The sequence below is a fragment of the Oncorhynchus keta genome, chromosome 27, assembly GCF_023373465.1.
Source record: "Oncorhynchus keta strain PuntledgeMale-10-30-2019 chromosome 27, Oket_V2, whole genome shotgun sequence".
In the NCBI taxonomy this organism is placed as follows: Eukaryota; Metazoa; Chordata; class Actinopteri; order Salmoniformes; family Salmonidae; genus Oncorhynchus; species Oncorhynchus keta.
The window spans coordinates 25,863,659-25,889,109 of NC_068447.1; the positions used below are offsets into that span (position 1 = coordinate 25,863,659).

At 46.5% G+C, this 25,451-nt stretch overlaps 1 protein-coding gene across 4 annotated transcripts in view; it reads left to right on the plus strand.

Annotated features, from left to right (window-relative positions):
• The window catches only part of LOC118359660 (nuclear receptor coactivator 3-like), a 126,089-nt gene extending 102,213 nt beyond the window's left edge, over window positions 1–23,876 (plus strand). For all 4 annotated transcript variants that reach the window (XM_052482026.1, XM_052482028.1, XM_052482025.1 and 1 more), the window contains 18 exons: window positions 5,920–6,020; window positions 6,124–6,298; window positions 10,702–10,884; window positions 11,047–11,133; window positions 12,399–12,539; window positions 12,776–12,923; window positions 13,437–13,978; window positions 14,138–15,222; window positions 15,414–15,531; window positions 15,668–15,841; window positions 15,994–16,224; window positions 16,400–16,505; window positions 16,628–17,126; window positions 17,208–17,309; window positions 17,459–17,693; window positions 18,016–18,193; window positions 18,292–18,484; window positions 19,299–23,876. In XM_052482026.1, the coding sequence (XP_052337986.1) occupies window positions 5,920–6,020; window positions 6,124–6,298; window positions 10,702–10,884; window positions 11,047–11,133; window positions 12,399–12,539; window positions 12,776–12,923; window positions 13,437–13,978; window positions 14,138–15,222; window positions 15,414–15,531; window positions 15,668–15,841; window positions 15,994–16,224; window positions 16,400–16,505; window positions 16,628–17,126; window positions 17,208–17,309; window positions 17,459–17,693; window positions 18,016–18,193; window positions 18,292–18,484; window positions 19,299–19,310 (4,310 nt within the window). In that variant the 3' untranslated portion in view covers window positions 19,311–23,876. The remainder of the gene's footprint in view (window positions 1–5,919; window positions 6,021–6,123; window positions 6,299–10,701; window positions 10,885–11,046; window positions 11,134–12,398; window positions 12,540–12,775; window positions 12,924–13,436; window positions 13,979–14,137; window positions 15,223–15,413; window positions 15,532–15,667; window positions 15,842–15,993; window positions 16,225–16,399; window positions 16,506–16,627; window positions 17,127–17,207; window positions 17,310–17,458; window positions 17,694–18,015; window positions 18,194–18,291; window positions 18,485–19,298) is intronic.
• The last annotated feature ends 1,575 nt before the right edge of the window (window positions 23,877–25,451 follow it).

Genomic DNA, 25,451 nt, shown 5'->3' on the forward strand with positions numbered 1-25,451 from the left:
CCATCCATACATCAATTAATTGTCTTAAATCATGTATTTATTACTAACTAAGTAATTCACAGAAATGCATAAACAAACAAGGTAAATGTGGTTACATGAAATGATAGGGGAATGTGCCCTAGTGGGCTAAACCGGCATGGCAGCTTGTTAGACAAAAGGGGAAGTGGGGGTTGACTAAGAAGTCACTACAGAGTGATAATTATAACAATTGAAATGCTAATCCTTTGCGCATGAACGCTCACTCATTCGGGAACAATTGCAATCAATATATATATTTACGCTCAGTGTGTCGTCTTGATCGCTGGTGAAAATTATTTGGTAGAATTGTCCATCTCTCATAAACAAAATATATACAAAATATAGTTCTCACACAAAAATCATCTAATTGGACTGTATTCTATATATGTCCAATGTTCTGGCAAAATGACTATCATGGCATTGTCTCTAATGCCATATCTATGGTTTTCCTACTTGGTGTGTTGCTTCGGCACTATTCTAAGTTGATAACTATATGATACGTTTACAGCTGTAAGGCACTAGTTTTGGGTAGTCTACTGGGATGACCTATGGACTTCTGGGAAGAAAACTGGTGAGTGCTGTAGAGTCCAAGGCCTAGAAGTAAATGTTCAACTTTACTAAGGCTGGTATTTTGCTTGGACCCTTAAGTGATCTTAGCATAAATCCTAATTGAATGTTCCGTTTTGCATGTGCGTTTATGCTTACACAAGCGCGCATGTCAAGGGAAGAAAACCAAGTATCCTGGCAGATTACAACATGTTCAGAATGAGTCTGACGTAGTCAGGTAATTTTCAGGTCAATGCTAGAGGTCAGTCAGAATTGGTGTCAAGGGAGTCTATTTATTAGTGACGTGTGTTAACCATTGGAAGAGTGCACTGGAGATTCCCTTCCATGTGTTGCACTCTGAGTGACTCCTATGTCGCTATTGTCAAGGGTAATTTGATTGGTTCGGTCTCTAACCTTCTTACTGATTGTAGCTAGACTGACTGTTGCTGGTATTGGTACTGGTGCTCAAAGGGACCAGTTATCCAACCGATTTTTTCTGAAATATTATACTACTGACTGGAACACATGATTGGAGCATTGTACTAGTTGTATTGTAATTGAACCTACACATGGCAAGGACTGATTATTGTTGCCATTTGTTTTGGAGGTGGACAAGTCCACTGGACTTCCTTTACGACCAGTGTGGTACACCTCAGTACTATCTTAGATGTGTTCTAAAATAATCCCCGTCTAGGGGTCTGTCTGCTCCACACTGTTCTCATAGGGGAGTTTACAACTAGATTTGATTTATGCTCTGGTGGCCTCGTACGGTGTTGTCCGTAGTCTCGACCCCCCCACTGGCCTTGATGAGGTTCATCATGGGTCTGGGCTACTATTCCCCCCCTTTGTGTCTCCGGACCCCCCCACCAGCGGGTGGTGTTGGTGTCCGAGGCGCAAACGAAAACACTGCCATTTCCCACCTGGACAAAAGGAACACCTATGTGAGAATGCTATTCATTGACTACAGCTCATCGTTCAACACCATAGTTCGCTCAAAGCTCATCACAAAGCTAAGGACCCTGGCACAAAACACCTCCCTCTGCAACTGGATCCTGGACTTCCTGACGGGCCACCCCAAGGTGGTAAGGGTAGGTAACAACACATCCACCACACTGATCCTCAACACAAGGGCCCCTCAGGGGTGCGTGCTCAGTACCCTCCTGTACTCCCTGTTCACTCATGACAGGCACGACTCCAACACCATCATTAAGTTTGCTGATGACACAACAGTGGTAGGCCTGATCACTGACAACGATGAGACAGCCTATAGGGAGGAGGTCAGAGACCTGACCGTGTGGTGCCAGGACAACAACCTCTTCCTCAATGTGATCAAGACAAAGAAGATGAATGTGGGCTACAGGAAAAGGAGGACGGAGCACGGCCCCATTCTCATCGACGGGGCTGTAGTGGAGCAGTCCCTCGACTTCTTGGCACTGACGGAAACAGGGATCACCACAGATAACACTGCTACTCCTACTGCTCTCTCTTCGTCCGCTCACGTGTTCTCGCACACCCCGAGAGCTTCTGGTCAGCGGGGTGGTGGCACCGGGATCCTCATCTCTCCCAAGTGGTCATTCTCTCTTTCTCCCCTTGCCCATCTGTCTATCGCCTCCTTTGAATTGCATGCTGTCACAGTTACCAGCCCTTTCAAGCTTAACATCCTTATCATTTATCGCCCTCCAGGTCCCCTCGGAGAGTTCATCAATGAGCTTGATGCCTTGATAAGCTCCTTTCCTGAGGACGGCTCACCTCTCACAGTTCTGGGCGACTTTAACCTTCCCACGTCTACCTTTGACTCATTCCTCTCTGCCTCCTTCTTTCCACTCCTCTCCTCTTTTGACCTCACCCTCTCACCTTCCCCCCCTACTCACAAGGCAGGCAATACGCTCGACCTCATCTTTACTAGATGCTGTTCTTCCACTAACCTCATTGCAACTCCCCTCCAAGTCTCCGACCACTACCTTGTATCCTTTTCCCTCTCGCTCTCATCCAACACTTCCCACACTGCCCCTACTCGGATGGTATCGCGCCGTCCCAACCTTCGCTCTCTCCCCCACTACTCTCTCCTCTTCCATCCTATCATCTCTTCCCTCTGCTCAAACCTTCTCCAACCTATCTCCTGATTCTGCCTCCTCAACCCTCCTCTCCTCCCTTTCTGCATCCTTTGACTCTCTATGTCCCCTATCCTCCAGGCCGGCTCGGTCCTCCCCTCCCGCTCCGTGGCTCGACGACTCATTGCGAGCTCACAGAACAGGGCTCCGGGCAGCCGAGCGGAAATGGAGGAAAACTCGCCTCCCTGCGGACCTGGCATCCTTTCACTCCCTCCTCTCTACATTTTCCTCCTCTGTCTCTGCTGCTAAAGCCACTTTCTACCACTCTAAATTCCAAGCATCTGCCTCTAACCCTAGGAAGCTCTTTGCCACCTTCTCCTCCCTCCTGAATCCTCCTCCCCCTCCCCCCTCCTCCCTCTCTGCAGATGACTTCGTCAACCATTTTGAAAAGAAGGTCGACGACATCCGATCCTCGTTTGCTAAGTCAAACGATACCACTGGTTCTGCTCACACTGCCCTACCCTGTGCTCTGACCTCTTTCTCCCCTCTCTCTCCAGATGAAATCTCGCGTCTTGTGACGGCCGGCCGCCCAACAACCTGCCCGCTTGACCCTATCCCCTCCTCTCTTCTCCAGACCATTTCCGGAGACCTTCTCCCTTACCTCACCTCGCTCATCAACTCATCCCTGACCGCTGGCTACGTCCCTTCCGTCTTCAAGAGAGCGAGAGTTGCACCCCTTCTGAAAAAACCTACACTCGATCCCTCCGATGTCAACAACTACAGACCAGTATCCCTTCTTTCTTTTCTCTCCAAAACTCTTGAACGTGCCGTCCTTGGCCAGCTCTCCCGCTATCTCTCTCAGAATTACCTTCTTGATCCAAATCAGTCAGGTTTCAAGACTAGTCATTCAACTGAGACTGCTCTTCTCTGTATCACGGAGGCGCTCCGCACCGCTAAAGCTAACTCTCTCTCCTCTGCTCTCATCCTTCTAGACCTATCGGCTGCCTTCGATACTGTGAACCATCAGATCCTCCTCTCCACCCTCTCCGAGTTGGGCATCTCCGGCACGGCCCACGCTTGGATTGCGTCCTACCTGACAGGTCGCTCCTACCAGGTGGCGTGGCGAGAATCTGTCTCCTCACCACGCGCTCTCACCACTGGTGTCCCCCAGGGCTCTGTTCTAGGCCCTCTCCTATTCTCGCTATACACCAAGTCACTTGGCTCTGTCATAACCTCACATGGTCTCTCCTATCATTGCTATGCAGACGACACACAATTAATCTTCTCCTTTCCCCCTTCTGATGACCAGGTGGCGAATCGCATCTCTGCATGTCTGGCAGACATATCAGTGTGGATGACAGATCACCACCTCAAGCTGAACCTCGGCAAGACGGAGCTGCTCTTCCTCCCGGGAAGGACTGCCCGTTCCATGATCTCGCCATCACGGTTGACAACTCCATTGTGTCCTCCTCCCAGAGCGCTAAGAACCTTGGCGTGATCCTGGACAACACCCTGTCGTTCTCAACTAACATCAAGGCGGTGGCCCGTTCCTGTAGGTTCATGCTCTACAACATCCGCAGAGTACGACCCTGCCTCACACAGGAAGCGGCGCAGGTCCTAATCCAGGCACTTGTCATCTCCCGTCTGGATTACTGCAACTCGCTGTTGGCTGGGCTCCCTGCCTGTGCCATTAAACCCCTACAACTCATCCAGAACGCCGCAGCCCGTCTGGTGTTCAACCTTCCCAAGTTCTCTCACGTCACCCTGCTCCTCCGCTCTCTCCACTGGCTTCCAGTTGAAGCTCGCATCCGCTACAAGACCATGGTGCTTGCCTACGGAGCTGTGAGGGGAACGGCACCTCAGTACCTCCAGGCTCTGATCAGGCCCTACACCCAAACAAGGGCACTGCGTTCATCCACCTCTGGCCTGCTCGCCTCCCTACCACTGAGGAAGCACAGTTCCCGCTCAGCCCAGTCAAAACTGTTCGCTGCTCTGGCCCCCCAATGGTGGAACAAACTCCCTCACGACGCCAGGACAGCGGAGTCAATCACCACCTTCCGGAGACACCTGAAACCCCACCTCTTTAAGGAATACCTAGGATAGGATAAGTAATCCTTCTCACCCCCCCCCCCTTTTAAGATTTAGATGCACTATTGTAAAGTGACTGTTCCACTGGATGTCATAAGGTGAATGCACCAATTTGTAAGTCGCTCTGGATAAGAGCGTCTGCTAAATGACTTAAATGTAAAGGTAATGTAAATGAGCAGGTTGAAAGCTTCAAGTTCCTTGGCGTCCACATCACCAACAAACTAACATGGTCTAAGCAAACTTAGACAGTCATGAAGAAGGCACGACAAAACCTATTCCCCCTCAGGAGACTGAAAAGATTTGGCATGGGTCCTCAAATCCTCAAAATGTTTTACAGCTGCACCATCGAGAGCATCCTGACCAGTTGCATCCCTACCTGATATGGCAACTGCTCGGCCTCCGACCGCAAGGCACTACAGAGGGTAGTGCAAATGGCCCAGTACATCACCGGGGCCCAGCTTCCTGCCATCCAGGACCTCTATACCAGGTGGTATCAGAGGAAGGCCCTAAAAATTGTCAACAACTCCAAACACCCTAGTCATAGAATGTTCTCTCAGCTTCCGCACGTCAAGCAGTATTGGTGCGCCAAGTCTAGGTCCAAGAGGCTTCTAAACAGCTTCTACCCCCAAGCCATAAGACTCATGAACAGCTAATCAAATGTCCCCCCACCCATCTTGCTGCTACTCTCTGTTATTACCTATGCATTGTCACTTTAATAACTCTACCTACATGTACGTAATTACCTCAATTACCTCGACACCGGAGCCCCCGCACATTGACACATTGACACGTTGACTCTGTACCGGTTCCCCCTGTATATAGCCCCGCTATTGTTATTTACTGCTGCTCTTTAATTATTTGTTATTCTTATCGCTTACATTTTGGGGGGTATTTTCTTAAAGCTGCATTGTTGGTTAAGGGCTTGTAAGTAAGCATTTCACTGTAAGGTCTACACCTGCCCATGTGATAAATGTGAATAATAATAATTTGATTTGATTTGTTACAGTGTACTTGATTGTAGAGTCAGGCATATCAAACCCCCCGAGCTGACAAGATACAAATCTGTCGTTCTGCCCCTGAACAGGCAGTTAACCCACTGTTCCCAGGCCGTCATTGAAAATAAGAATTTGTTCTTAACTGACTTGCCTGGTTAAATAAAGGTACAAAATATATTAAATATATATATATATCTGACTGTACTATCTCCTCCGTTCAGGCAAAGCGTCCTCCAATGATGACGATGTACAGAAGTCGGACGTGTCCTCCACGGGACAGGGGGTCATAGACAAAGACCACCTCGGTCCTCTTCTGCTTCAGGTGAGATCAAAGGTCACTACTCTCCTCTTTCATTGGCTGTGCTGACTGTGGCCTCTTATTGGCCTTTGTACTGACTGTTCATGTGTTTTCCCTCTTTCCTCAGGCCCTGGATGGTTTTCTGTTTGTGGTGAACCGGGAGGGCAGCATAGTGTTTGTGTCTGACAACGTGACCCAGTACCTGCAGTACAAACAGGAGGAGCTCATCAACACTTCCGTCTACAACATCCTCCATGAGGACGACAGGGAGGAGTTCCACAAGAACCTGCCCAAGACCAATGGTACCACACACACACACACACACACACACACACACACACACACACTGTGACCCACCTGCTCACACACAGAGAGCTAGTGCTAAGCAGACAGAGCGTGGCAGAGCTGTCAGTCACACTCAGTGGGCCAGACAGTGTAAAACAGGCCTGTGTTATATTCAGATATCATGGCAGCCATCTGGAAACTACTCACTACTGAATAATGCACCTCTGCACTTCCCCAGCTTTCATTCTCTGTGTGTGTGTGTCTATTTATAAAGCTGATTAATTATGGATATGAGGGCTCAGCTGAACCTGCTCCCCGATTTTACTCCCCAGCAGTGGCAGCGGCTCCAAAGTGTCATCATCTCTCTCTCTGTGTTTTGTACTTTCTGTCTTTTTCACCTATTCTCTTGTCTATTTTTATACTTAACTTAGTGTTGAATAATGTGGTTGGCAGGACTCTAGTTTCTTTCTTTTGCTTTTGCTTTCCCTTTCTCTATATTTCTTTTGTATTCTCTCTCCTCCCTGCACCTCTCCCCCATCATTATCTCTGACCCCGTGAATGAAATACGCTCTCTCTGCACATTGCTGTGAGATGACCACTGACCACTCAACTGGGGCTTCACACACACACACACACACACACACACACACACACACACACACACACACACACACACACACACACACACACACACACACACACACACACACACACACACACACACACACATTTTCTCTCACTTACACAATCCCCTGTGTGTGTATAGGGGGTGGGATGTTTTTGTTTCTTGTGCGTGTGTGTTTTCTCCCTGAATCGACCCCTCTGTCCAGACTAAGTGCTGGTTAATTGTGTCTGAGGGGAAATGCCGGGCCTCACGGCCAGGCGGTGTTGTTGTCTCCATCAGGTTGGAGAAAGGATCCTAACGGTCTAAGACCTTGTTAAATCATCTCTCAGAATCAGTTAGAAACCCCCATGCCCTAGGGCCCCTTCTCTGTACAGACACATGTTCCCTCCCTTCACCTGCCCTGTCAGAAACAGACAGACTGGAGGCCTTGGTCCCTGATAAGACATCAGACAGACTGGAGGCCTTGGTCCCTGATAAGACATCAGACAGACTGGAGGACTTGGTCCCTGATAAGGCTTCAGACAGACTGGAGGACTTTGTCCCTGATAAGGCATCAGACAGACTGGAGGACTTTGTCCCTGATAAGGCTTCAGACAGACTGGAGGACTTTGTCCCTGATAAGGCTTCAGACAGACTGGAGGACTTTGTCCCTGATAAGGCTTCAGACAGACTGGAGGACTTTGTCCCTGATAAGGCTTCAGACAGACTGGAGGACTTTGTCCCTGATAAGGCTTCAGACAGACTGGAGGACTTTGTCCCTGAGAAGGCATCAGACAGACTGGAGGACTTTGTCCCTGATAAGGCTTCAGACAGACTGGAGGACTTTGTCCCTGATAAGACATCAGACAGACTGGAGGACTTTGTCCCTGATAAGGCATTAGACAGACTGGAGGACTTTGTCCCTGATAAGGCATCAGACAGACTGGAGGACTTTGTCCCTGATAAGACATCAGACAGACTGGAGGACTTTGTCCCTAATAAGGCATCAGACAGACTGGAGGACTTTGTCCCTGATAAGACATCAGACAGACTGGAGGACTTTGTCCCTGATAAGACATCAGACAGACTGGAGGACTTTGTCCCTGATAAGGCTTCAGACAAACCTTGGGGGAGACTGGGGCCCTGTTCCAAACCTTCCTCTCTCATGTCTTAATCTTTGATCTCACATGACTGAATAGGAGAGAGGCCATGTAATGGAACCTGTGCTATATTAACACCTTTTTAATTGTGTTTGTGTCAGACAAGAGAGCATGTAGGATGGATGCTAAAAATATTTTCACAGGGCCTACAGTAGGATCTCTCTCTTTGAAGTTTAGTTGAGCACCCCATCCCCTTTCTTGTGAAGGTGACCCTCTGGGTGGCTGTGCTCTGATGAGGAGTCAGGGCCCAAATCAGGATAGATGGCTGGGTGTACCTGCCTACCTGGCTGCTCTGCTCCCCTCCTGCCCCCGGCAGCTGCACAGGGCTGCAGGGATATTGGAAATCGACACTTCAGCTACATTAATCCCATGGTCCATTTAGCCAGGAATCAGAACGAGAGGGGATAATTCTGCTTTTAGATTTAAGAAGGAAAGTAGTAATACTCTAGCAGGGCTGATTCATCTGTCACGTGTGTTGTGTGTGTGTGTTGGTGTCCCGATATTTGAACGATTTAGAAGATTACACAATGCATCTTTCTTGAATTAATCTCATATCATGTTTGTCTCTGGTTGTGCCGTGTGTCCTTGTTGTATTCTCCGACTGCAAGTCGCTCCGGATTAGCGTGTTAGCTAAATGATATAATGTTATGTGTGACACTGACTAAATATGTTTGTGCGTATACTGACACACACAGAGTTTGTCAGTATACTGTACATACTTTAGGTCTGGGGCTCTCTATCCGTGTCCCATCCTATAACTGGATGTACTGATGCCTCTCTTTAATGAGGAATGGGATTGTTTTTCTTGAGTGTTTTGGTAATTTTGTATACAGTTCCTTCAGAAAATATTCACGCCCCTTGACTTTTTCCACATTTAGTTGTGTTACAGCCGTATTAATATGAAATGAATTATATTGCGAAATCATTTTTGGTCAATACCCCATAATACCCCATAATGTCAAAGTGGAATTATGTTTTTCAACATTTTTACAATTAGTAAAAGATTTTAAGCTGAAATGTGTTGAGTCAATAAGTATTCAACCCCTTTCGGAAAGGCTAAATAAGTCACATAATAAGTTGCATGGACTCATTCTGTGTGCAATAATAGTGTTTAACATATCTGTACCCCACACATACAATTATCTGTAAGGTCCCTCAGTTGAGCAGTGAATTTCAAACACAGATTCAATGACAAAGACCAGAGAGTTTTTCCAATGCCTCGCAAAGGGCACATATTGGAACATTGGATTTTAAATTAACATTGAATATCCCTTTGAGCATGGTGAATTTATTAATGACACCTTGGATGGTGTATCAATACACCCAGGCACTACAAATATACAGGTGTCCTTCCTAACTCAGTTGCTCGGAGAGGAAGGAAACCGCTCAGGGATTTCACTATAAGCCCAATCAATCAATCAATTGTATTTATAAAGCCCTTTTACATAAGCCGATGTCACAAAGTGCTATACAGAAACCCAGCCTAAAACCCCAAACAGCAAGCAATGCAGATGTAGAAGCACGATGGCTTGGAAAAACTCCCTAGAAAGGCAGGAACCTAGGAAGAAACCTAGAGAGGAACCAGGCTATGAGGGGTGGCCAGGCCTCTTCTGGCTGTGCCAGGTTGAGATTATAACAGAACATGGCACGATGTTCAAATGTTCATAGATGACCAGTGGGGTCAAATAATAATAATAATAATTGCAGTGTTTGCAGAGGTTGCAACAGGTCAGCACTGGTGACTTTGGTGACTAATGGTGACTTTTAAACAGAGTATAATGGCTGTGATAGGAGAAAATGGAGGATGGATCAACAACATTGTAGTACTAACCTAATTGGCAGAGTGAAAAGAAGGAAGGCTGTACAGAATACAAATATTCCAAAACATGCGTCCTGTTTGCAACAAGGAACTAAAGTAATACTGAAAAAAATGTGTCAAGCAATTAACGTTTTGTCCTGAATATAAAGTGTTATGTTTGGGGCAAATCCAATGCAATATATTACTCAGTACCACTCTCCATATTTTCAAGCATAGTGGTGGCTGCATCATGTTATGGCTATGCTTGTAATCGTTAAGGACTGGGGAGTTCTTCAGGATAAAAAAGAAATGGAATGGCGTTAAGCACAGGCAAAATCCTAGAGGAAAAGCTTGTTCAGTCTGTTTTCCACCAGACACTGGGAGATGAATTTACCTTTCAGCAGGACAATAACCTAAAACACAAGGCCAAATCTACACTGGACTTACCCAGAATGACTCACAACTGTAATCGCTGCCAAAGGTGCTTCTTCAAAATATTGACTCAGGGGTATGAATCCTTATGTAAATTAAACATTTGCTAAAATTTCTAAAAACATGTTTTCACTGTATCATTATTGAAAGGGAAGGGGGATACCTAGTCAGTTGTATGGAGTATTGTGTGTAGATGGGTGAGAGAAAAAAAATCAATTGAATCCATTTTGAATTCTGGCTGTGTGTGGAATAAGTCAAAGGGTGTGAATACTTTCTGAAGCTACCGTGTTTGTATTCTATAGTATTTTGTAAATTGTGTGCCTGCAGGGCTCCCTTGTAAAAGAGACATTCGTCTCAATGAGACTCCTTGTGAAAATATTTGTATGTACTACATGTATATTGATGTGTGTGTCTCGTCCTCCACAGTTAATGGGGTGTCCTGGGGTGGGGAGGCGCCACGTCAGAAGAGCCACACCTTCACCTGTCGCATGCTGGTCAAGTTTGGCCACACCCACGGACCTGTAGAGGAAGGACCAGGAGGGCCGCGCTACGAGACCATGCAATGCTTCGCCTTGACCCAGCCCAAGGCCATGATCGAAGAGGGGGAAGGTACGGACACCCGCACACACAGACAGACTGCGACATACAAACATACAATCTTACACACACAAACACACAACACACACACAATCTTACACACACCTGACACACACACAAACCCAAACTTAATGTATGTGCATGTGTAGCTAAACTATTTCCCTTCTTCCTTAGACCTGCAGTCGTGTATGATCTGTGTGGCCCGTCGTGTGACTGCTGTAGAGAGAACAGAGAGCTTCAACACCCGGCACGAGCTCTCAGGTGAGACTGACCAGAACACAATTGATGTTTTTGACTTGTGTTGCAAACCTGGTTGCAGAGTTTGATTTAATGAAGCCTTGTGTGTACAAAAATGGTACAATATCCTTAAATAGGTACCGTAATTTCCGGACTATAAGCCGCTACTTTATTCCCACACTTTGAACCTCGCGGTTTATACAATGGCGCGGCTAATTTATGGATTTTTCCCGCTTTCACAAGATTCATGCCGCCAAAAAACGGAGCACCGTCACATAATGTGACGTAAATCGAGCGCGCTCAAACTTCCCATCATTCTGATTACGGTAGTAATTTTGTCACCCTCATCATGGCAAAGACACAGAGAAATGCATATGATGCAGCTTTCAAGTTGAAGGCGATAAATCTGGCTGTTGGAAAAGGAAATAGAGCTGCTGCATGGGAGCTTGGCCTTAATGAGTCGATGATAAGACGTTGGAAACAGCAGCGTGAGGAACTGACTCAGTGCAGAAAGACAACAAAAGCTTTCAGTGGGAAGAAAAGCAGATGGCCTAAAGTATTTGCAGCCACTCGACATCAGTGTAAGTCGTGCATTTAAGGTGGCGCTCCTTGTTCAGTGGGAGGCTTGGATGACAAGTGGGGAGAAATCCTTCACTAAAACGGGCCGCAGGCGAAGAGCAACTTATGGTCAAGTCTGCCAGTGGGTCCTGACAGTGTGGAGCATTGTCAAAAAATCCACTATCATCAACGGGTTTCGAAAGGCTGGACTGCTGCGTGTTGAAGGGGCAGCATGAGCTCAGCGGGGTATTTGCCTCCGGATGAAAGTGACGAGAGCGACAATGAAAACGATCCAACATTGGATGAAGCAATTCTGAGGCTATTCAACTCCGACACCGAAGGAGATGACTTCAGTGGTTTCAGTGCACAGGAGGAGGAAGATAGTGACCAATGACTTTCTTGGTAGGCTACTGTTTTAATTTTTGTTACAAGCCGTGTTTCGTTGAAGCATATTTATTTTTGTTACAAGCCGTGTTTCGTTTAAAGGCTGTGTAAAGTTAATTTGTTTCAATGTACCGGTAGGCACCTGCGGCTTATAGACATGTGCGGCTTATTTATGTACAAAATACATATTTTTTAATAATTCAGTGGGTGCGGTTTATATTCAGGTGCGCTTAATAGTCCAGCAATTACGGTATATACATTTACAAAAAACTTGCACAATATCTTTCAATAGGTAAAGTATATACTATCTATGCTCCACAATCTCCATCTCCTCTTCTTCCCTCCAGGTAAGCTGATCCAGATAGACCAGAACTCTCTGCGTGCGTCAATGCGTCCTGGCTGGGAGGATCTGCTGAGGCGCTGTATCCAGATGTTCCTACAGCACAGTGACGGACAACCCTGGTCCCACAAACGCCATTATCACGAGGGTACGCCCACACACACACCTGTTATACACAGTCGCACATGCATATGGTACCTGTCCCAAAACACACAAACCTGTTCCAGAACACACATACCTGTCCAAAAACACCATGAATGGCATCACTAAGAGACATTTCTGTCATGATTACCACCAACCCTATACCTCTTCTTTGATATATATTTCACTTCCATATCTTGATATGAACCCATTGTATTTGCCCCCTTGTCCTTGGCCCAACAGCTTTCCTACAGGGTCACGCTGAGACCCCCCTGTACCGTTTTTCTCTCTCGGACGGCACCCCTGTCACGGCCCAGACCAAGAGTAAGCTGTATCGCCACCCCATGAGCAACGAGGCCCAGGGCTTCATATCCACCCACCTGCTACAGAGGTACAGACACACACACCTTCTGAGGTAGAAAACAAGTTATACACATTCTTGCTACCTTTGCAAGACACAGAGTACCTACTGATATCCACAACATCCTCCCTATGCTTGGCAGATAGCTCTGAAGGCTTGTATAGATGCTTCACACAGTGGAGAATGCCCACAGGCCACCTGGTGGTTTTGTTCCATTCTCAGTAAAAGGAATATATACAATTATTGTGCTTGACAAGTCTCAAAAAACACTTGGAAGAAGTAAGGTTGTGTAGTGAATTGAAGAGCACCTCGTTCTCATTGTGAATAGATTTTTCCCATTAACATCTTTTTTTATTATTTAAATTACTTTCTTCAGTGTGTATGTACTTCACTTCCATCTTCTGACTATTCAAGAGACTCTTCTGGTAGACTGGATCTGAGCGTTTACAAGAGTAGAGCGCCAAGGATGTCATAATAACCTTACTTCTCTCACATGCTCTTTTCTCCTCCTGCTCCTTCTCACCTCCTCATCCTCTCTTCCAGGGAGCAGCATGGCTATCGCTCTGCCCAGGGCGGGGGCATGATGCCAGGGCCTATGAGGCAGCAGGGCATGGGGGGCCCCAACCCCAACGCCCAGATAAACATGCCCCCTGGTGGAGGTATGGGGGGTATGAACCGGGTCTATGGGCCCATGAACGAACAGAGCCACATGGGACAGATGGGAGGGGGTTCAATGTACGGAGGGAATGGAGGTGGTGGTGGCGGCAGGGGAGGCATGGGCAACAGAATGATGCAGATGAATCAGATGAATCAGTTAAACCAGATGGGCCAGATGAACCAAATGAATCAGATGGGTCATCAGATGAACCACACAGGTCCAGGGAACCATCCTGGCATGCAGCAACATCAGCACCCCCAGCAGCAACATCAGCAGCCCCCCTTCCAGAGCAGTGGGGGTTACGGACTGGGGGGTATGAACAGCCCCTTGGGGAGTCCCAGGATGATTGGCCCCCAGCAGGGGCTCCTGATGTCCCCCCGAAACCGAGGCAGCCCCAAGATGGGTGCCAGTCAGTACTCACCTGGAGGTACGTCAATCAGGGGGGTACACTATAACTTTGCATAGTTTTGCTGTGCTTCATAAAACACAATATGATCAATCTTAGGTTTTTGCATTTTTTAAAAATGTTTTTGGTTTGTAGAAGATGTAGTACAGTTTCTAACCGTGAGTTTTGTTTCTGTCCCAGACATGCACTCCCCCATGGGCCCTCATGGAGGAGGAGGAGGTACCACCTCTTTCTCCAGCAGCTCCCTCAACGCCCTGCAGGCCATCAGCGAGGGGGTCGGGAGCTCCCTCCCCTCCACCCTCACCTCTCCCTCCCCGGCCAACAAACCGGACAGCTCCCCCAGCGTCCACTCCTCCTCTCAGTCCACCCAGCCCAGTCACCCTGCCAAATCCGGCCCGGATGACTCCAAAAGCCCAACAGGAGGCCTGGGTCCTGCGCCCAGCGTGCACCCCCTCCACCAACACCATCACCACCACCCACACCACCAGTCCGAGAGCTCCGGAGACAGGTTGGACAGCCAGGCCTCGGCAGACAGCAAGGAGCCCAGAGAGGGGGCCATCGAGGCTGGGGTGAGCTCAGAACCCACCCGGAGAGTCCCAGACGGTAAGGGCCATAAGAAGCTGCTGCAGCTGCTGACCTCCCCCACTGAGGAGCTGGGGTTAGGGGGAACTGGCTCCGCCTTGCCCTCTATACCTCCCCCACCAGGCAGCAGCAACACCCCAGCAGGGTCCGACACTAAGGACCCCACAGGAAGCATTTCCAGCCCTTCCTCTACTGGAGTATCCTCCTCTTCCTCAGCCTCCACCAATCAGGGCCAGGCGTCAGGCACGGCTCTGGCCAATGCTCTGGCCTCTGCCCACTACACGGCGTCGCTGCAGGAGAAGCACAAGATCCTCCACAAGCTGCTGCAGAACAGCAACACACCCGATGAGGTGGCCAAGATCACAGCCGAGGCCACTGGCAAGGTGACCCTGGGTGGCCAGGAAGTCCCAGGGGAGGTGGGGGCTGGAGGAGCAGGAGGAGTGACAGAGCCTAAGCAAGAGCAGCACAGCCCCAAGAAGGAGAAGACCCACGCGCTCCTCCACTACCTCCTCAACAAGGATGATACTAAAGAGCCAGTGGATGTGAAACCCAAGCCTGAGGAGCTGGAAGGAAAGGGGCCCCCAGGAGCCACTGCCGGCCCCCCACCCAGAGGCCCTGGCGCTGGACCCGGCCCAACAGCTGAACACCCAGAGAGCAAGATCAAGTCAGAGCCGCCTGATGAGGTAACCACACAGTGTGGTGGTCAGATCATTACATTACTGGTAGATTATTACAATTTCATGAGTATACCTACTAATAAACACGTTGCCCATTGGCCTTCACTTTGAACATTTTCATTACATGAAGTCCTTAACCTCTGTAAGTTGTGTGATACTGTGTTGTTGCTGATACATGTGTATCTATCTCTTCCAAGTTGGACAACCTGGAGTCCATCCTGGGAGGTTTGAGGGGTTCTGGCTCTGAGTTCTACCCCGAGCAGGGAGGAGGAGGAGGGAACAAGGCTCAGGGTTGCCTCGACGAGAACCTGCAAGGTAGGACTGTTCACATTGAGCGTGTTGATGAAAAACGTTTTCGGCCTAGCTGAAAAAGTAACCTCCTCAGGGAATATGGACACCAGACTAACATGTACCTGTTCTATCTGCTGTCTCCCTCTGGGTGTGTGTTCAGGGAGTTCGGGGATGGCCCCTGGCCCACGAGGGCCCTTCCAGAGGGCCATGTCAGCAGACGCCAAGCCTGGAGTGGTGGGGAGGCGCCCCATGCTCATCAAACAAGAGAACATGATGGGCAGCCCAGAAGGATACCCAGGGAACATGGGTGTTTGTCCACGAGGCGTTGGAACAAGTAACTTATTTAGTTATTTCACTCTCTTTCATGCGTTGACATTTGTCTTTCCTCTGTCTTGCTCTTTCCCCTACTATCTAAGTCTGGGTTTCAGTCTGTGTCATTGCTGCTTTGAAAAAATAGCTCATCTGTGTGTGTTTTGTGTCCCCCAGGGCCGATGAACAGGGGCATGGGGGTTTCCCAGCGCTCTCCCATGGGGGGGTCAGGGGATTGGGGGATGCCCCGCTCCTGTGCCAGCCCCGTGGGCTCAGCCGGTCACCCCTCCATGAGCCGTCCTGGTATGGACTACAACTCCAAAGGCATGATGGGAGGGCCCATGGTGGGAAGGTCCAACAGTGTTCCTGGCACCAGATCCATGCTGCAGCAACAGCTAATGGACATGGGTACGTGTCTGTGTCTGTGTGTGTGGGTGTGTGTTAGTCCATAAAATGAAGATGGCAGATGTAATCTCTGGGATGTCTTGCTTGTGTCTGTCTGTATGCACGTGTCTGTATGTGTGAGTAATCTATATTGATACTGAGAGATAGAATATCTGGTTAATGTGTGTTCTGTGTGCAGGAGGTTCTGGTGAGATGGGGATGAGTCCGTTCGGTCAGCAGGTCCAGCCCAACCAGTCTCCGTCCTGGTCTGACAGTGTGATGGGTATGGAGGGAAACCACAGCAGGTAAACTAACCCTCTTGCCCTCCATTAAAATGCACTGACCCCTGCTCTTATATCTAAATAATAGTTTTAATAATATATGATTTATGTCATACAATTAACGGTTCTCTGTGCGTGTGTTTCAGGCGTCAGTTTGGAAACACCCTGGATGAGCTCCTGGCTCCGCCCACCACCAGCGAGGGCCAGAGTGATGAGCGGGCGCTGCTGGACCAGCTGGACTCTCTGCTCAACAACACGGACGGCATCGCACTGGAGGAGATCGACCGGGCCCTGGGCATCCCGGACTTGGTCAGCCAGGGCCAGGGGCCAGAGCAGCATGGTGAGCCCTTCCCCGGCCAGGATCCTTCCATAGTGCTGGAGCAGAAGCCTCTGTACGGCCAGGGCTACCCCGGACCCCCCTCAATGGCCATGCAGTCAGCCTACGGGGGGAGCCCTATGCAGGGCCAGCCCCAACAGGGTGGCTTCGGCCCCATGCTCTCCCAGATGGGCCCAGGGGGCAGCTTCCCAGGGATGGGAGGCATGGGGGGTATGGGTCACCCCCGTGCTAACATGATGAGACCCAGGATGATGAGCGCCACCAAACCCATGAGGCTCCAGCTGGCGCAGAGACTACAGGGCCAACAGGTAGGAGACACAGACACAGACAGACTGATAAACTCACACAGGACTTTATGCTGACAGCTTATTCTTTCCTCCCTCCCTCAGTTTATGAGTCAGACTCGGCAGGGGATGGCCATGAAGATGGACAACCCTGGAGCAGGCAACCCTGCCTTGAGGCCGGGTATGCAGCCTAGCATGGGAGGACAGGTAGGCACTCCCCTTTCCTCAACACACACACACACACAAACCAGCATATGGGAGCCACTTAGGCATAACCTTTCCTTGTTGTACAGTACACACAGACATAAATCTAAATACAAACACACACACTCACTATACCCCTTCCCCGTCCCCAGCCTGGCTTCCTGAATGCCCAGATGATGGCCCAGCGTAGCAGGGAGATGGTGACCATGCAGATGAGGAGACAGAGGATGATGATGCTAATGCAACAGCAACAGCAGCAGGCGGCAGCAGTGGCCGCCGCAGGGGGGTTCAGCCCCCCTCCCAACGTCACCGCCCCCGCCGGCATGGACACCCCTATGGGAGGCCCCAACCTGGGCCCCCAGCAGTTTGGCTACGGGGGAAACTACGGTGAGTTTGGGTTTGTTTGACCTGAAGGGCCACAGAGTGTTTCTGCTTCCTAGTGGTGAGTTTTGTACTTACAGTGGGACATGGAATGTGTGTGTGTTTATAATGAACATTTATCATTATTTGACAATGTTGGTAACCTGTTGAATAAAAGTGATAATGCCCTCAAAGCCGGTGTTTGGAGGATATATTGGCACGGTGCTTAACAACACCTGTGCCAATATCCTCCAAACCCTGGCTTTGAAGGCATTATCACTTAATTGGGTGTGGGTGTGGGTGCGTGCTTGCGTTCACATGCCATTGCTTATGTAACATGTTCCTTCAGGTATGGCCCAGCAGGGTGACCCGTCGTTTGGTCCTGCGGGCAGCAGTCCCCCCAGCACCATGATGTCAGGCCGCCTGGGTCCTCAGAATCCCATGATGCAACAGCATCCCCAGGGCGGATCCATGTACCAGAGCACTGACATGAAGGGCTGGTCGCAGGGAGGCATGGCCCGCAACAGGTGTGTGTGTAGCAGGGGGGAGAGAGAAATAACCTACAACAACCAGTGACAACATTTGTAACCAACTAACCCACCTCCTTCCCTCCCTGTCTCTCCAGCTCGTACCCCCAGCAGCAGTTTTCCCAACAGGGCAACCCGGGGCAGCAGCAGTTTGTCCAAACGGGCAACCCAGGACAGTACGGGGGCATGATGATGAATGGGGGCATGCCTTCCAATGGAGGGGGGGGCCATATGGGGCAGATGGGGATGAACCCCATGGTGATGGGACGTATGCCGATGGGGCCTGATCAGGTACACCGCTGTTCTAAATGGTGTGTGTGTGTGTGTGTGTGTGTGTGTGTGTGTGTGTGTGTGTGTGTGTGTGTGTGTGTGTGTGTGTGTGTGTGTGTGTGTGTGTGTGTGTGTGTGTGTGTGTGTGTGTGTGTGTGTGTGTGTGCACGCATGAACGTACCTACCAGCTCTGTCTCAGGTCAGAATTAGACGTTCATCCATGATTCTCAAATGTTGAAGTTGTTCCAAAAATCTAATTTCTAAGTGTTTAAGGTTAAGTTTAGGCATTAACTCCAAATTGTTAAGGTAAGGGTTAAGGTTTGGTAATAGCCTTAAAACAGAAATATCAGAAACAACTTTCTATAGCTGGATTTGAACTTGCAACCTTTTGGGATAAGAGGCAGATGCTTACGGTGTGGGGTAGGCTTGAAACAGAAATATCAGAAACAACTTTCTATAGCTGGATTTGAACTTGCAACCTTTTGGGATAAGAGGCAGATGTTTACGGTGTGGGGTAGGCTTAAAACAAAATATCAAAAACAACTTTCTATAGCTCAAACTTGCAACCTTTGGAATCAGAAGCAGATGCTTATGCCAGTCCACCATCCCTGTCCACAACGCCCTTGCAAAACCCAAACCTACTTGAAGGTTGTTGCTCCTAGTGGCCGGTTTCCATGTCATCTCCTGGCACCCTCAGACATGGATGGATGTCGAAAACTGACTTGTATCATGGGTGTCCTGGCTGGCACGTACAGTAAGCATGAGTGTTAATAATATTTATGTACTCACACACACAATGTCTCCAAACTAACCCCATTACCTCTCTTCCTTACAGAAATATTGCTGAACCTGAGACAGACGAGTGTGGTGGAACAGAACAGACTCACTGTGATCCTTTCAGAGAGATGAGTGCAGTGATGTGTGTGTGTGTGTGTGTGTGTGTGTGTGTGTGTGTGTGTGTGTGTGTGTGTGTGTGTGTGTGTGTGTGTGTGTGTGTGTGTGTGTGTGTGTGCGTGTAGTACTCTACTCCCACCAGTTGGGGTTGCTGCTCTCTGGACTTGAGGCGAGTGTTGGCAGTCTCACAGCTGGAGGACAATAGACAGAGGACACACTATTCTACTCTCACTTCTTGTACATGAGACATCCTATGACACACACCAACACACACACACCCCAAAACATCCATGTATCTAAAGACACACTGTGACACACAAACACACACACACATACACAAACTGACGGATCGAAATTAGAAGACATCCTCTCTCTCGTGGGATGTGACTACCATCATGCCAAGTTCACCCCTGGCCGCGGGAATTCTCTCTCTGCTTTGGAACGCTATGAGAGAAGACAGTGTTTCCTAGTTCTGGTCCTGGAGGACCACCGTGTATGCAGACCATACATCCCATCCAGTCTCTGAATCCACACTTAATGAATGATATATATAGTCCATTGTTGGAGAAGGTGGGAGTTGATTGTAATCACTGATACATGGTCAGCTATTTTTACATCCTCCTAATGATTAAGATTAGGGAACCCTGATCCTAGATCTGTGGTTAGGGGCAACTTCTACCTCTATAAGCTATATTACTATACTGATGAGCAGACATGTAGTCGATAGCATATAGTCAATTCAGAAGTACAACACCAGTCAAAAGTTTGGACACACCTACTCATTCCAGGGTTTTTCTTTATTTAACACTATTTTCTGCATTGTAGAACAATAGTGAAGACATCAATACTATGAAATAACACATATTGAATCATTGAGTAACCAAAAAAAGTGTTAAACAAATCAAATTATATTTTCTATTTGAGATTCTTCAAATTAGCAACCCTTTGAGTTGATGACAGCTATGCACACTCTTTGCATTCTCTCAACCAGCTTCATGATGTAATCACCTGGATTGCATTTCAATTAATAGGTGTGCTTTGTTAAAGTCCATTTGTGAACTTTCTTTCCTTCTTAATGCGTTTGAACCAATCAGTTGTGTTGTGAAAAGGTCGAGGTGGTATACAGAAGATAGTCCTATTTGGTAAGATACCAAGTCCATATTATGTTAAAATAAGCAAAGAGAAACGACTGTCCATCATTACTTTTATGATTTAACCTTTAGGTCAGACAGGAAAGGAAGATCCAGAGTTACCTCTGCTGCAGAGGACAAGTTCATTAGTGTTACCAGCCTCAGATATTGCAGCCCAAATAAATGCTTCACAGAGTTCAAGTAACAGACACATCTCAACATCAACTGTTCAGAGGAGACAGCATACATCAGGTGTTCATAGTCGAATTTCTGCAAAGAAACCACTACTAAAGGATACCAATAAAAAGAAGAGACTTGCTTGGGCCAGTAAACACGTGCAATAGACATTAGACCGGTGGAAATCTGTCCTTTGGTCTGATGAGTCCAAAGGAGGAGGAGGAGGTGTGATGATGTGGTGCTGCTTTGCTGGTGATACTGTCAGTGATTTATTTAGAATTCAAGGTACACTTAACCAGCATGGCTACCACAGCATTCTGCAGCGATACGTCATCCCATCTGATTTGTGCTTAGTGGGACTATCATTTGTTTTTCAACAGGACAGCTACCCAACACACCTCCAGGCTGTGTAAGGGCTATTTGACCAAGAAGGAGAGGGATTGAGTGCTGCGTCAGATGACCTGGCCTCCACAGTCACCCGACCTCAACCCAATTGAGATGGCTTGGGATGAGTTGGACCACAGAGTGAAGGAAAAGCAGCCAACAAGTGCTCAGCATATGTGGGAACTCCTACAAGATCATTGGAAAAGCATTCCAGGTTGGTGAAGCTGGTTGAGAGAATGCCAAGAGTGTGCAAAGCTGTCATCACGGAAAAGGGTGTCTACTTTGAAGAATCTAAAATATACTTTGATTTGTTTAACACTTTTTTGGTTACTACATGATTCCATATGAGTTATTTCACTGTTATTCTACAAAATAGAAAATAGTAAAAATAAAGAAAACCCCTGGAATGAGTAGGTGTGTCCAAACTTTTGACTGGTGCTGTAAGTAATTAAGAGGCAGCATACATACACAGTGGACCTGCAGGAGACTGGGTTAAGGTACGACAGAAATTAATTATAGTTGGCTGTGATTGCACTTTACGGAAAGGCTGTCGTCAAAATGATTGTGGCAATATTTATTGGTCATAGAGGCCTTTACCCAAGAATTAATGCATAACAGCAAATCTTGTTAAGTTTTTATTTTTGTGTTTGTCAGAGGATGGAAACTATTATGATTAGAAATGGATTACTGTGACGATCATTATTCTAAATGGTTAACCAATGGAAAGGCAGTAAGCACAGATTTTGTAGAACACTTTCTTCTGCAGTGTGTTGATTATGGGGATGTTAGTGGATGAAAAAGGTTCAGATTATTAAAGTAGATCCTTAAAATGTACTGACCTATTTCAGAGTGCACAGTTACCCTCATATTTATACATCTATTCATAAATGTAAATAAGCATTTTAAAAACGAATGTGTATATTGTATTTTTAAGGAGGAATTTGTAAGATTTACATCTTGGTTACCTCATGGAACACTTAATAGAGATTTGTTGCCAGTTAATGAATGAGTTGATTCCTAAAGTAATCCACACACTGTGAAAGAAAGGGTTTCCCCCAATTTTAGTGTATGTTTATGCAGATTTCTAGCAATAATCCTTCCTCTTGGTTCTCCTGTGAGGGCAAAGTGAAGCACCATTTACTCAAAGCGATGGTACTGCAGTATTAGGATGTGACTCGTCTCGTTTGGAATTTTTGCTTTTGTCTGTGAATACAAATGTAAATACGCTTCAAATGTATTATATATATAAATATATGCTTTTGTAGGTCACATACTGTTTTTGCAGAGATTGTAAGGCTTGATATTTAAAGTATAATTTTATTATTCTGTCGTAGGTCAAAATAACTTTTATTTTCAATACAAAAGGAAGGGGGTCTTTCTTTGATCAAAACTTGATCAAAAACTTTGGTTCAGTTTGCCTCAGAAAGCTACAACTGCATCTTTTGTTCTTTCAGAAGCACTTTTTAAAATGTGTGATCTATAAATCATATATTTCTCTTTTTCAAAGGCATTTGCATAGCTTTAGAGGTGCTTGTGTGATCCTGTCATTTTCTATCAATAGATGTTTAATTCAAAAGAGCAAACAAACACACACAATGCCTAAAAGAGGTGACATGTGATTGTGTTAGACTTAGGGGGGTCCATGTTTCTTACCAGTGTGTGGATTGATATTTTTAGATAGGGCCCTATGAGTTCAATGGCTCTAGTTCCATTCCTTATAATTCCATACTCTGTTATTGGCTAGGCTACTTAGCAGCAACTATGTGCTCACAGATAGGCTATTAAAGACCACCCAAAGCCATTGCAATATCAATACTGCTTTTCTTCCCTTCGATTGGGCACAGATGCTGGGTTGTGGTGGTCAGTTTTACTGTATGTAGGTTTTTGTGTTACGGTCTTCAACACTGCGGTTGGTTCTATTTGTGGCTTTACTTTTTGAAGTCAGCTCATATTTAGGGAGGCTGTCGGGCTACACTAGATGGTGATTTGGATTCCCTCCCTCTCTCTGTCTGATCCTTGAAGGTTATTTTGGGACATTTTACATGATTCTATGTTGAACATTGATTTTTCCTTGATTTTGTAACATTTTCTGTGAAGCTTTGTGAGAAATCTTTTTAAGATGTGCTCAATCCAAAGATTTGTGTTTTGTCATTCTGCAGTGCTTAGAACTCGGTCCTAGATGGTGCAAGTAAGCTATTCATGTGTGCATTTCTCGGCTGCACACCCTACATAGAATATGTTTGAATTTATGTATTCCCATTCCTACAAAACAGAGTTAACATGGGTCTGGTTCTGCTGAAGTGATTTTAATCTTGTTTGTGATTGTTGTTTTTTGTTTCTTTGTTTTATCTCTTAAAATCTATGGCCAGTTCTAAGTTGTGGTGCTGGAAACGGTTATTTCATGAGATTGACCACTCAGAGAAGAAGCTCTTTAGTGGCACTAACCTGTGTGGTGATACAAAACTATCCCATGGACTCTGAAGATGACGGATCGCTATCTATCTTTTAACACAATGGAGAATGTCTTCAAGCTGTTTTATGGAAACATCTTGGAATAGCCTAGAATGAATTTTCAGTCTTTATGAAGTATATTGAAAAAGATTGACCTACCGAATATTCAAAAGAACTATGTGCTGTGCTTTTGCTTTTAAAAAAAGTATCCCTCTCGATTTATCCTTTGATTTAAATGAAAAGAGAGGGGTAGAAAATATAAAATGCTTGGGAAAATATACAGTCATAATTTCAGGATGTAAATTACTGTTGCATTTTTTCTTACTTGTTTCTTGATGTTAATACTGATGTAAATACAAATTTCTATTTAAACATTACATTGTGTGTGTTGTGTTTTTCATAGCGAGTGAAAGTTTCTAAGTTCCGAGATAGCTTGGCCATAGAGAAGGGGATGAGAACTGGGGTTTAGTCACTGGACAAGATGATGAAGAATAGGGGCACTTATCATCTGGGTACAAATTATGTCTGGAGACTGGGGGTCTGCGTGAACTAGGAGCCAGAGGTGAGAGGGTGAGGGAGGAGGTGAGGGGGTCTCTGATTGCGAGGCCGGGGGTTGTATGAGGTTTTGAGAGGAAGGTGGAGGGTACAGGAGGCTGGAGAAGTGGCAACATTGCTTCTGAATCTGTACTGTTGACCAATCACCGACGAAGGGGCGTAGACTTCGTCTCCTAACTTTGGCTTGCCTCCAGAAAAAAATGTGTGTGCCAGAACAGCCCAAAATAAACTTAACTGAAGTCCAAAACGAAGAAAAGAAACATCACAAAAGGCTGTCATAATACAGTGGATTCAGAAAGTATTCAGACCCCTTTTCCCACATTTTGTTACATTAGACTTTTTCTAAAATTGATTAAATACATATTTCCCCTCATCAGTCGCACAATACCCCATAATGACAAAGCAAAAACAGTTTTATTTTTTATTTTAGCAAATGTATTAAAAATAAAAAACAGAAACACCTTATTTACATAAGTATTCAGACTCTTTGCTATGAGACTTGAAATTGTGCTCTGATGCAACCTGTTTCCATTGATCATTCTTGAGATATTTGTACAACCTGATTTAAGTCCAACTTTGGTAAATTCAGTTGATTGGACAACATTTGGAAAGACAACACCTGTCTATATAAGGTCCCACAGTTGACAGTGCATGTAAGAACATAAACATTTAAACCAAGCCATTAGGTCGAAGGAATTGTCTGTAGATCTCCAAGACAGGATTGTGTCTAGGCACAGATCTGGGGAAGGGTACAAAACATGTCTGCAGCATTGAAGGTCGGACTTGAATCCGATCTCTAGAGACACCTGAAAATACCTGTCCAGTGACTCTCCCCATCCAACCTGACAGAGATTGAGAGGATCTGCAGAGAAGAATGGGAGAAACTCCACAATTACAGGTGTGCCAAGCTTGTAGCGTCATAGCAAAGAAGACTCAAGGCTGTAATCGTTGCCAAAGGTGCTTCAACAAAGTACTAAGTAAAGGATCTGAATACTTATGGAAATGTGATATTTATTTATTTTTATATACCGGTGTATATATTTGCAAAAAATCTAAAAACCTGATTTTGCTTTGTCATTATGGGGTATTGTGTGTAGATTGAGGGGGGTGTAATCAATTTTAGAATTAGGCTGTAATGTAACAAAATGTGGATAAAGTCAAGGGGTCTGAATACAGTTTTCGGTTTGGAAGCATGCATATGAGAGTCAGAATGCAAACCAAAATTATATCGCTCTGAAATTAAAAACATGATGAACCAACTAAATGTGAGCCCCTCTGCATTGCTTTGCCCCATTGCTCAGTAGACCCACTGAAGGTAAGAAGGGTTGATTAATGAGTTTGTCTCCACATGACCTTTGCACAAAGAGAGTGAGACGAATACACGGTCACCTCAACAT